This window comes from Diplotaxodon limnothrissa, linkage group LG22 (assembly GCF_057381915.1).
Source record: "Diplotaxodon limnothrissa isolate DT_005_m linkage group LG22, D_limnothrissa_male_GT1.1, whole genome shotgun sequence".
Classification (NCBI taxonomy): domain Eukaryota; kingdom Metazoa; phylum Chordata; class Actinopteri; order Cichliformes; family Cichlidae; genus Diplotaxodon; species Diplotaxodon limnothrissa.
Genome location: NC_140616.1, coordinates 3,498,004 through 3,511,450, shown reverse-complemented (window position 1 = coordinate 3,511,450; position 13,447 = coordinate 3,498,004). Strand labels below are relative to the sequence as shown.

The window sequence follows — 13,447 nt, the reverse complement described above, 5'->3', positions numbered from 1 at the left end:
GAATTTTATGGAATGAAGAATCTGAAAAACCACTGCAGGCCTGGTTTGCAATTATAAAATATAATTATAATTTATATAATTAGATTTAAATTGTATACCAATAGTCTAAATATGCAAATTAAAAACAACTAAAGCTTTGAAATAAATGTAGTGCAGCCACCTTGTGCCCTCCTTTAAGCTCACCCCTGCATGCTGCTGGTCTCACTGCTAGAGAGAAAAAGAGAGAGAGGACGGGTGCATCAAAGTCTACAAGAAATCTATGAAACTTAAAGATATTAAACACGCTTTAATCTGAGCAAACCGGCAATGCACAGCAGCAGCTAAGAAGACTCTTCTTTACCTTTGTGCTTGCTGATGTGGTTGTGTCATAAAGGACTCTTATTGGCTTTTTACTCACAAAGCTTTCACGGTAACTTGCGCTTCTGTTGCTGATTCTTAAAAACATCATCTTTGACTGTGTTCGCAGTCATGGTACCACCTCCACATTTTATAGTGTGCATGCATCTGCTTTTAGTCAAATGTGAATGAAATCCCGTACTGTCCAGCCCTGCACAACCAGAGTCTTCATCCTACTGTTTTACGGGCCACTAACACGAGTCTCTTTTTTGTTATTAGCCTCATAATGTAAAAACAAGCTGCCAACAAAGAAAAAACATCTGATAACCTTTAGCTACAGTTTAGCTTTTATAATTAGCATTTTGAAAACGATCCACTTTTGGAAACAATGACAGTGATAAAATCTTGGCCCGGATGGAGGCTATTGGCTCCAGACAGTGGAGTAGTTAATGGGTTCCCAAATTGAACCTAATTTAACTGATTCTTGCTCCCTTTGTTAAGTCTGACTGAATGACCAAAGCAGGTAAAGCAGTTTCAGAGCAATGCAGCTCAAAAACATCAACAAAAGAAATTAGATATTGGACTTGAGCTGGGTTTTAAATATTGGACTATGATCATTTCCCCCCTTTTTTCTAACTTCCAAGTAACAGAAGTACAAACAGTAAATGTACTAACTGCACACACACGAGCTGTAAGCCAGCTGGCACTGCATGCTGATAGGAAGAGTGTTGCCGTGTGTGGAGTCTCAGCCTCAAACTACGGCTGCCAACTCTGGCACTTTCATGCACCAGCTCACACTCACAGTAAGTATGAGGGAACTGCAAAGCCACTCCATAATGGAAAACCACAGATCCATGGATTATATAGATCTCCTCGAAGTGCATCATCTGGCATGCATCTGCACTTCATTTCAGCACTGACAGAGGACACCTTTCACATATTTCCAGTTCTGCCCATTAACATTTTTTTTTTAAATCCTGCATCAAAATGTTAATTGGAAAACATGCAAACCTAAAACTTTCTAAGGCTCTGCCCCTCTCTCTCTTTAGTTTACCCAGGTTTCACGCTGCCTTTGGCCACTTTTTAACAACCTCCTCGAACTCACGAGATGTGTTTGAAAGGTTCAGAGCATTTCTAAACTGTTCTGAGACCCGAGGAGGGGACATCTGACACAAAGAGACACCTTTCTTTCATCACCGTTCGAAAACAAAGATGACTCACAACCAAACTTTGTCCTCCTACCTACCATTAAGTTCCAGTTTAAGGGGCACTGTTGTGACAGGGGAGGAGATCCAGCATGAATCAAATGAGCAGATCTAAAAATGACAGGAGCACTGGGAGTGGTCTGGAGCTTCTCAAGGGGAAAACCTTGAAGGGATTAGTGCCAGATTTACGTCAAATTTAGTTTTGTTATTTTTCATGCCCCAGGTGATTGAATCCTATGTGGCTTTCTGAAAACCTTCACAAAATTGTGGAATCACCTCACTTCTGTTTTCTTTGTATAAAAAAACAGCTATTTTTTTTTTCTTTAATAGTTATCCTGGCATCATAACCATCAAACAAAATGAATTCTGTTTAATTAATGGATTTCCCGTTGCTAATTTGTGCTTCATCATTAAAGATCACTTTCATCCAAACACAGCACACAAGCTTGTCTTGGTTCTCTTTAGCTCATTGTTACCTTGATTTTTTTTTGTTTAACTATTAGTGTTGGTTTGAATTTGGCTTTCCTGACCGTGAATCTGAATTTCAGCTAGTTTGTTGCAGTTCTGTCACAAACTCTGATTCCTGTTTCTGCACTTTTCTTTTGCTGTTTATTTTCTTTTGCTGTCTATTTTTCAGGTCATATTTATTCAGGCTTTATGTCCAGACTCTTTGCCCATGTGTTTTGCTTTTATAACCTTCTCACTTTGTTTTCATGCAATGAATATTTTAGGCAAAGCTTATGAGAAACAACTGAAATCTTTTCTCGGATTTTCTACCTGAAAGATTTGTATAATCCTTTGAGTTGTTTCAGCTGGCAGCCCTCTTGTTGGGGCCATGCTTTCCTTCAATCAGCCAGGTGCAGCCACTCATTGAGGCCTGCAAACACTTTCTTTTATTTGCAAACCTTTTTGGATATTTAGCTTTGTCCTGGTACTAGTTTGCATATTACAAGGTGATCCAGTATATTATATGTCCCTCTACTTGATATAATTAAATTTTTTTGGATGTTTCCTGAAGCCAGAATGTTGAGCTATTAAACAAAAAAAAATGTCTTATATCTGTGGTTTGATTATTTGCTACAAAGTAAAACAGGTGATGTCTTGATGCATTCTCAATCATCCAGCAAAGTAAATCTCCAAAAGTTGATTCTGTTCATCTTGACATAGCGTTTTCAGTGGGACTAATGTAATGCTAAATTAGTGTTGCTTTGTCTGTGCAGGTATTGTTCAGTGGGTTTAGGAAAGCTTCCAGCAGAAAACAGATGCTTCCATTTTTTGCTTGTAAGAGCAAAAATTACTGCAGTGAGATAAAAGCAGGACGGGTGAAAAGAAGAATGGCTTTAAAAGTTAAAGAGTTTTTAGACGTGATACTTTGACACGCCACATCAAAGTGTTTATCTGTACATACATACTGTGACAGAAAAGCACCAACATAAAATCTGAAATTTTTGCAATGCTCAAAACAACAAGTGCCAAGTGCTGATCTGCCTCAATGTGATGGTGACCAGCACCTGTGATATTCAGTTTCCTGCATCCAGCTCCAAGTGCACTTCACTGTCAGTGCAATTATTGTAAACAAGAAAGCAGTAACAGTGAAATGCATCCAGCCTTAAACAGTCTCTGTTCTGCTCTGCCTTTTGTCAGCCTCTGGTCTGGATTTAGGTGGAGAGCTGCTGGTTCAAGAAAGAAACCGCTCCGAGCTGTTCCTCCCATCAAAAAGGCTCAGGCTCATTTCTCATGATGGCAGATGGTGGACAAATTGAAAGGTGAAAAATAACCAACATGTTTGATCTGTTCTGGAAGGTAGAAGGTGAACGTAACATGTCTGCTTTTGCCACTTTCACTTTGAATTTCGAGGCATTAGCAGTAATTTGATGCTGCTCAGAGGCAACTCTCTTCCACACATTTGCTGTAAATGTATCCTAAACTACAAGCCAAAGCATCAGCCAACACTCAGTCCCATTTACAACTTCAAAAACTGGCATTTGCCGTCCAAAATGGGTCCACGACTCAGTTGCTGCTCTTTGTAGCTGGAAATCAGACGTGTGAGTAAACATTTATTCAGTGTTATGCTGCGGTGATGAAAGTGGTTTATCAAACTCTTACCTCGAACAAATGTCCTGATTGACAAAGTCTTTTAACTGCACCTTAAAGATACCTTAAAGCACCTCCTCTTCAAGGAAACCACATTTTAATCCTTCCATTGTTACCTATTTTAAGAGTATTTCTAAACCATTACACCTCCACCACCAGACTGCTCCGCTGATATGGGACAGAATGGACCCATTTTTCTTGCCAAATTCAAACATCACAGCAGAAATTGAGATTAATCAGATCAGGCAACATTTTTCAAACTCTAGTCTCTGTTTCCTGTTCTTAGTTAACAGGAGAGGCATCTGATATGCTCTTCTGCTGCTATAGCAACCACTTCAACTTCCTATCACCACTGGCCATTTTCCTCTGACCTCTGAATTTCTCTTTTTTTAGACTAGTCTCTGTAAACCTAGCTGGCTGTGTGGGAAAATTCCAGTACATCAGTAGTTTCTGAAAAAGTCAGATCAGCCCACCTGACAACAACAATCATGTCACATGAAATCACCTGTCTTCTCCATCCTGATGCTAAATTTAAACCCCCAGAGGTCATTTTGACCATGTGTGTCTAAATGCACTCAGTCATGTGATTAACTTTGCATTAACAAATAGCTGAACAGTTGTTAGATGCACCTAACCTAGAGTGGATGTCCAAAATATGACGCATGGACTGAAGAAGGTCATGATATTGATGCTTTTCTAGACTTTAGCTGCATGTAGTGGCATTAACGTAGAGCAACATGTTAGAAATACTAATTAATTTGAATTTCTCTTTTGGATTGTGTTTCATAGCTTCTCTGCATAGTGAATTTTTTTATTTAGGAGGGCGCCAGTAATGTGAAGGCTCAGCAATTTGGAGCCCAAACAAAAGATAACGTTGTATTTCCTTTACATCGGTTTTCTTCCATCTAAGACAGAGAGGCATTGTGTTAAAATTGTTCCTGTTTTTCCCCAAACTGCTATTTTAGGGTCTAAACTAGAGTCTAATGCTTACAGAGGTTGATTGAGTTTTTTAGCTGACTTTGTTTGTCATTGGAAAAATCCCTGAAAATAAGGGCTCAGCACAAAAGTGATTTTTATTCCTTTTAAAGATTTTTCCACAGCCTTGATTCCATCATCTGCCATGCAAAGCTTGGTTTGAAAGTCTCTCTTCAAGGCTTAAATTAAAAATTTAGTAAAACATTTCCTTAAACCAGTGTATTTAGCCTTACACTACTAACCCAGTTTGCTGCTTTTGATTTAGTTTTCCATGTAAAGTGGTCTTAAATCTACTGTGGTGACAATTTATGGATGTGAAGCGCATCAGCCAGACGACGCCTCGATCCTCTGATGCGAGATCGATTTTATTAGTGCGAGTTTCTGCAGAACGTCTTTCTGGGCCTGATTGGAGAGTTTGGATATAGAGATCCTGCAGTATGCCTGAGAGCCTTTCTGTGTGACTGTCCTGCTGTCTGAGTGATGACTGTTAAACATCAGCTCTAGTGTTGCTGGAGGATAATTGAGTGTAATGACAGGCGGTGATGCTTTGGTTAAATGGCACTCTGCAGGAAACACACAGCTGAGTGATGAAAGGCTTAAGCACGATGATACTGCGGCCTCATGTCTTATTTTCTTTTCTGCAGATCACCTGACAGAATCTCAGAGTCAAGGGTGAAAAGTGAATGTGACACAAAGGAACACGGAGAGCAAGCTGTTGACCCATATTTACTGTAACATTTTCCCTCCTCTCCCTCCCTCCGTCTCTGATTGACCTCCCTCTTTTACCCCGGATCTATTTTTAGCAGCCGCCGCTCTCACTCAGGCCGAATATAAGAATAGATGTTCCTCACAAGTAACGCAGCAGGAAATATTCTGCAGGCAATAATTTGGAGGGAGGGGAGGGCTGTCCAATCACCCTGACCGATTTAACAAGCTCTGTCATGCAGCGTGTCTCTTCTAGGTCCCATCACTTTTCATTCAACCCTCCAGTCTGATTTTTAGAAGCATTCTGATCCTTTAAAGAAAATAAATAATGTGATACGACAGTAAAACTATCCTGATGGTGTTCATCATGGGGCTCTTAGAAGACTGTTTTTGCCTGCTTTGATGCATCGTTTGTTTTTGTTTTTTTTGTTGTTTTTTTGTTGTCCTCTGTGGGCTGCATCATTATTATTACTATTATTATACAGTGTAATACATATTAGGTGGTAAGCATCGTTGGGCAACCTTATTTTTTAAAGTTAACTTGTTGCATTGCAAGATTCCTGCCATTAAAAACTAATCAGCCACATTATAACATTAACTACTAAGAAGGTAACTCATTAGAGCACTTTCAAATGATCAAAAATAAGCAAAAGTTCACATTTACAGTCAGAGAAATACAGTTTTCATGGAGTTCTGTGCAGTTCTGTGAAAGCTAAGTCCACCCTTACTGCCTCCAAAGGAAAGAAGAGGGTATATAGCAGCCTGGTGCTGCTAATTAAATGCACTAAATTAACTGATCATCAGTGAGTGTGAGCACCTCTATAAAAGCAGACATATTGGCAGCGTGTTCGTCTGGAGTATTTAGGTGTGTGATAACACAATGCCACAATCGTCCCAGCAAATCCAATCCAAGGTCAGACCATGCAATGCTCAGAGAAACTGTAGAAAACCCAAGAACTACATTTCACACTCCACAGGCTAAAGTTAGTTAAATTCATGACCATACAATTAGAAAAAGACTGAAAAAATGTGGCTTGTTTCAAAGGGCTGTCAGGAGAAAGCCTCTTATCTCTAATAACAACAATGCTGCTCAATTAAGGATTGCAAAGCTACATCCGAACAGAGCACAAGACAAAGGGACAAAGCTCTTTGGACAGACGGAGACTGAACCAAAGTGCTGATGTTTAGTCATAATGTAAAGCACCACAACTGGAGAAAAACAAAACACACAATTCAGCACAAACATCTCATGTCAGGTTGTCAGCAGTTGTGCTTATTTTGCAGCCACAGGACCTGGGCAGCTCACAGTGACTGAGTCAACCATTAACTGCTGTGTGTACCAGAGTAGTGAGGCCATCTGTATGACAGCTAAAACTTGGCTGAAACTAAATCAGCACAATGATCCCGAGCAAAGCAGAAAATATGCAACAGAATGGCTGAAAAAGTAAAGAATCAAGGTGTTGTGCTGACCCAGTCAAAGTCCAGACTGCAACCTCATTGAAATGCTGTAGCAGGACCTTAAGAGCTCATAAATGAATGTCCACACACCTCAATGAACCGAAGCACCGCTGTAAAGAAGAGTGGACTACGTTCTAAGAGACTGAAAGTCAAACAGAAAACAATTGCTTCAAGCCATTACTGCTATAAGTAATAGTGCAAGCTCCTGAATGATGTGATGCACTTAGAAAAATGACTAGTTTGATGATGAACTGGTGCCTGTGTAACATTTTTCAGGCATCTGTCTAGTGGGGAAAAACTGTACCCTACTCTGAGTGACAAAGAATAATTAATTCAAAAGTAGTGCATGCAGATCTCAGAATATAAATGGAATGGAATAGTAACAGTGAGCAAAGGAAGGGGAGTTCATTGTATATCTGACAGTGGACTCATTTCTGTGCATGTTCTGCAGGACCGCAGTGCAGCATTCAATAGTGTTGACCACAATATCTTATTAGAGAGATTAGCAAATCCCATAGTTATTAAAGGTACTGTTCTGCAGTGTTTTGAATCATATTTATCTAAAAGATTTGGGGAGTGCAAATCACACACTAAGGTTAACTGTGGAGTTCCACAGGGTTCTGTGCTGGGACCAGTTCTGTTTACAGTATACATGCTTTTCTCGGGGAGTGTGCAGATGATATTCAGCTTTATGTATGTAGGAAGCCAGATGTAAACTGTCTTACTGAATTTGCGCAAGATCTCTACAATGAGACGCATCCCCACTAAGAGCAATGCCTAATAAATTAGTTAATGACTTTATATTTTCTAGGGCAAACTACTGTAATTCATTATTATCAGGCAATGATGCAACAAAAATACTGACAGGAACCAGAAAGAATCACATTTCTCCTTTATTAGCTTCTCTTTGTTGGCTCCCTGGCTTCTTCCTGTTACAAGGGCTTTTTTCCTTCCTGCTGTCACCAAGTGCTTACTTGTAAAGGGTTGTTGATTGTGAAGCGCCTCAAGTGCCTTGAGGTAACGCTCGTTTTGATTTGGCACTACATTAAAAAATAATTGAATTGAATATCTAAGTAACTGTGCAGCAAACTGTGCGTACTGAGTCATGGCCAATTGTGCCCCAGTAGAACTTTACATCTACCAACATGTGCAGGGGTACTGTGGTGGTAAGACCAAACCTAAGAAGCAGCAGAAATTAAAATGTCAAAGTCTGAGCTATTGCTTGTTCTGCGCTGGTAAACAATGACAAGGACACAGAAGTGCAATAACAATAACAGTGTTTTTTATTCTGCAAAGAAGCAGCTTTGCTTTCTCTTTTTGATGTACTCAGCAGCTGTGAGCCTCTACCTTTTCCTTCAGTTCTTCAGCGCGCTCGTCCCAACAATGCCGCCACTGTGTCCCTGATCAAGGTCACACAATATTCATCCACAGAAGTTGTTTTATGTCTGTCTCATTGTAGTTTTCCTAGATTAACTCTTTGTTTTAGACTGACTTCCAAAACCTAGTTCCTGTTCAGAGACAGACACCTAATACTTGCAGAGTTGGAAACAAAATTAAATCCCATTAAAGTGGAGATACAGTGAAAGCAAAAATTTCTAAAAACTCTGTTATTGTCAGTGTAGGTTTAGCTCTGATACTTTGCTAAGATATTTTTGGTCTCATTTATCCTCTGCGAACAGTCCCACTTTTTATTGCTTTGTCTCCCCTGCGTGCAGACAGTCAGCTCCAGACCTCACTCTCAGCTCACTCCTCACAGCGTCTGGAGCACACATTTCCAAAAATGAAAATATCAACTGGAGTTAGATAACGTGGCTGGCGCATAGCTAGCATAATGTGCTTTGATCTACTTCTGACACAGCAAATAATAGAGAGAGAAGAAGAGGAAGGGAGGGAGAGAGAATCAGCCAGAGGAGACAAGAAAAAAAAAACCTAACCACAAAGGGGAACACACCCACTTATGAGACCAAATAAACGCTCCAGGATATTATTTTGGATCTTCACACCACAAGCTTCTGCTCTTCTTCCTTATCATTCCTCACCCACTACAGTCCCTGCCCCAGTCCCTCGCCATCCTTTACCGGCTCTGCTCAATGACAACCAAAGGTCAAATTTTCCTTTATTTAAGTCCTCCAGCACCCTCCATTTGTTTTCATAAAGGAGCTGATGAGGCTGTGATAGTGTAGATAGAGGGAGGGGATCATGGCTCTGGTACAATGTGTGTGTCATCACATATGAGCATGTGAAGGCAGGACACAACAGCTGGATGCTGCACATAATGGGAAATGACAATACACATGCAGAGAGGTGACCACACTTTTCTTTATCAGCAGTTTGGGATATCTTGGGTTGTGGTATTTGTAGTGGAGAGAGACTTTAGTGGCACTGGCATGTGGGAATTTTCACAGAAAGCACCACCTCCTAAACTACAAATGACCACACTACTGCTGCGTGTCTATGCTGTGCTGAAAGTCCTGTATCTGCCTGAACATGTTCACCTTGCACTCCTTCCTGACTGACTTACAATTTAGTTTTAAACTGGCACTGAACATTTAAATGTACAATGAGCACATTTGTACTCTTGTCTCTTTGTAGACCAGTTCCAGACCTTAGGAGCAAGAGCGCTTTCTTTTAACGTTTTAAACACTGAATTTAAAATTTGATTATTGAAGGTTTAGCCGAAATTCACTCTGAGAGACTTATAGTGTCGCGTTGGCTACAAACCACCAAAACATTTTCAGCCAGTAGAAGGAGGTTATGTCATTGGCATAGCTGTAAGTTCTAGTTAGCTAACTGCACGCCCATAACCATCTATAGGGTTCAAGTACCAATGAACCCAAAAAACATTAGCGTCACTAAGGAAGTGGGTAAGTTTGTTCTCTCTTGTGCTGTTTTAATTTCAAGAACACTGGAAAATTGCTAATTTACGATAAGCCAACAATTCCTGGCTAACAGCATCTGATACCAACACTGTGAAACTGAGATAATATTCCAAATGATTTTGATGCAATGATACAAACGAGTCCAAAAAATCGGAAACTGGAGCAAGAAAATTAAAAGTAACAAGAAGGAAGAGTAGCGCACTCTGGAATGATAGTGTAGGGGGCGCTCTAAGCAAAGAAATGGTTTTCCTTTTTTTCCTTGTGATTTCTGGGCAAAAATGTAAAAAGGTGAATCCAGGCTGTTAGAGCCTAAACCTTTGGAAGGGAAAGATCAATGCATAAGGTCAACAGGGGTCCTCACAATGGTGTGTGTGCGCGTGTGTGTAGCATTGACTTCACAGAAATGACCTACATGAGCTGAGCGTTCAGGCGCACACCTGAGTGCGCCGAGCCCGGTTCTGACTCATCCTGCAAGAGTCAATCTCGGAGCTTCCTGTTCATAACTCTCACCGTGTGTGTGTGTGTGTGTGTGTGTGTGTGTGTGTGTGTGAGAGTGTGTGAGAGAGAGAGAGAGAGAGAGAGAGAGAGAGAGAGAGAGAGAGAGAAAAACCCGGTAGTATCCACTGCCTGCGTCTTCAATTTATTACGTCGCAGCATGACGCACAGAAGAGGGAGAGTCAAGAGGAGAGGATGGATGGAGGGAGGGAGGGATGGATGGAAGAATGGAAGGAAGGAAAGAAAAGAAGGGGTGAGTAAGAGGGGAAAGTGGAAGAAGGGAGGAGGGGGGAGAGGGGGATTTTGTCAGACACCCAGCATGCAATGACCTTAGTCTTGTGTCAAGGCGGAGGTCTCTCTCTCTCTCTCATCTCTCATACACACACACACACACACACACACACACACACACACACACTGTCTGCATGCCCAGTGTCATCCATGTGGAGACGAAAAACGTCAAAGCGCATCTTATTCCGCTCACATCTCTGCTGCCTGTCTGTCCTGCCTCTCCCCTCACACACACACACACACACACACACACACACACACACACACACACACACGCACACGCACTGAGATGCGATAGTAATCCCTACAGTAAACTGTGCAGACACTACACCCTGAAAACAGACACCTTTATGGGCACGAAAAGAGCAGAAGACCACCGAAGCGCTGCAACTTCCTGCGGGATAATTAGCGATAAGTAAACCTGGAAAATCACACATGTGTGTCTGTTTCATCTCATTTCTCTTCTTTTAAATTCTCCACATGCATGCATCCATCCATCTCGCCACATGGCGGGATATAAAGAAGCGTGTCCTTACTGATTGTCCGGGATCCTATGCAGCCCATGTTGTCTTACAGAGGCTCGTTCAGCTCGGGGAAAATAAAATCCATCCGTCCAGCAGGCATTTCTCCCCGGGTCTCTTTCTCTGCGCGTTCCCCCTCTCCTCCGTTCTCCTCTCTGTCTTCTTCACTGTCCTCCTCTCCTCCGTATGTGAGAAGCAGAGAGGGTGTGTATGTGCGTGTCATCCGACTCTCTCTCTCTCTCTCTCTCTCTCTCTCTCTCTCTCTCTCTCTCTCTCTCTCTCTCCGCCGTACCGTCGTCACACACTCCGGTTTCCCCCAGTCACTGCTGATGTTGCTCTATCGCTCTCCCTCGCTTTGTCGCTGGCACGCACACACTAACGCGGACACGAACACATTGTCTTACATGGAAAGACAAACACAGTCATGCAGAAACATGGATGTGCACACGCGTAAAGGACGGGCAGCAGAAGTTTCTTCGGTGCTCTTATTTCCGTAAAGGTTACAAAGAACTTTCATCCAGATTTTACATATTTAGTCGCCACTACCAATGCAATGCAACACTCCCATTCCGGGAAAGACCCCAGAGCATGAGTCATGAGGGACACCCTCATAGCCTAAAAGTAGGACGCAGATCTGATCTGATCGGGATATTTTGCATATGTTGAGACCCAAACTCAACCAAAGAACTGCACCTTCTACTTCAGTGATTTTCATCAACAAAATATCTCTGCAATGTGTTTATTGGTTCTCTTTATTTCTTTAATTTGGCCAAAATTTTTACTTTTGCTTCAGTGTGTAAAGGTTTGAGAGGTCATATGTGAAGGTCAAGGTCAGTATGTGTTTTTGGCCATAACTCAAGAATTATGACAAAATCTCCTACAAATACCTAACAGGATCAAATGAAGCCATGCCCGGCGTTTTGTCTGTTTGTCTGTGTTTTTATTATGTCCTGAAAAAAAAAAACATTTGTGGCCAATTTTAAATGGCAGCCTGAGGAACAAATGAAAGGTTGACATTTAAAAAAATCTAGTCATTACTCAAATCAAAGAAGTCAGACCTGATTAGAATTTGGCAGATTTCCCCTTCAAGGGCATTTCCTGTTGCATCTCCAGACTGCTTTCAGTGTGTTTGCTATTTTTAGATCTCTCCATGAAAGCCTATTATGACCATGTGTACTTGTGATTTCAACTATAGCCCACTAAACTTGTACAGAGAGCAAACATCAGCTTCTCTTTTAAAACTGGCCCGACCTTCAGCAGTTTCCATTTTGACAAGTTCACTATTTGCAAGTCCAAATACAGCAAAAACTACAAATGTAAATGTGCCGTTGTGGACTTTCTTTGCCACAACACCAGTTTCCTTTACAACATGCCCAGCTCACTGGATTGGTTTCCTGAGTCTTCAACATAAAATAGAAAAACAAGTCTAAATGTTGTCAGAGAGCTTTAACGATAACTAAGTAGGCTCTCTACTGTCACCTTGCACAAAAACACGTTACTTCGTTTATTGCACTGATACAGCAGCAGAACAAAGCTGCTCTCTTTGGCAAATATGCTTCTTTAAATCTAAAAGCCATCCACCAGACAGAAATGAATATTTAGCTCAAATGATTCCCACACGTGCAGTTTTTCTTCACAACAGTGTTGACAAAGAAGAGTTTCAGCTACAGATACAACTTGAAGGGCCAGATGTCCAGTGTGTCATAACATTGGAACCAAATCTGACCAAAACAACATTTGCATAATGAAAGTATCCCAGAATAAGCCTGAGAGTCTTTGCTGTCGGCCGCTGTGGTGCTAAGTTTGGCAAACGTTACTGTTTCACTTTGTCCACACAACCTTTCAGTGTGAGAATCATTTGGTGCTTTGAAGTATACTTTTCAAAAACATAATTATATAGTGTTATAACCTCAGGATAAAAATGCTCGGAAACTCAAGTGCCAGTTTTAGGACGTTTACTGACCACTTTTAGAAACAACCACAGCTAGTCGCACACATACAGGAAACTGTCCCACACATAACATTCCGGCAGGGAGAACCCTGAAAAACCTCTGAAGGTTCCGGGGTTCAACGTCCCCAAACATACATTAACAACAACACTGTCTATAACACTTCCCCCCCCTTAAGCAAAAACCCACAACATAGCAATTATGCATAAGTACAAAAAGAGAGGGAGAATTCAACACCACATTATTTTAACAATTCAGTCTATCAGGGGGCTTGTGCTGCCTCTTTGACCTTCTCAGTCCTGCTGCTGGGTTCTCTAGGCTAGGAGCCTGCTGAGCTCCTGTGACCGGGTTCGGCTCAGGTGACTTAGATTGCTCCACCAGCCCTTCTGGTGATACTGAAGAACCAATCCCGATCTCAGGGGCTGCTGACACGACTTCCCCTTCGGGTGAACCACTCTGAGGCCCCACAATGTCCACAGCCCTGTCTCCACCATGTGCGTGCGAACCACTCTGAGCCCTCTTCTCAGCTCCATCCGTGC

General features: G+C 41.6%; 1 protein-coding gene across 1 annotated transcript in view; it reads right to left on the bottom strand.

Moving 5' to 3' along the window:
* Positions 1 to 11,163, bottom strand: part of LOC146609202 (uncharacterized) — a 70,464-nt gene extending 59,301 nt beyond the window's left edge. Inside the window, exon 1 of the mRNA XM_085346600.1 lies at positions 10,975 to 11,163. Coding sequence (XP_085202726.1) covers positions 10,975 to 11,002 — 28 coding nt within the window. The 5' untranslated portion in view covers positions 11,003 to 11,163. The remainder of the gene's footprint in view (positions 1 to 10,974) is intronic.
* Between the last annotated feature and the right edge of the window lie 2,284 nt (positions 11,164 to 13,447).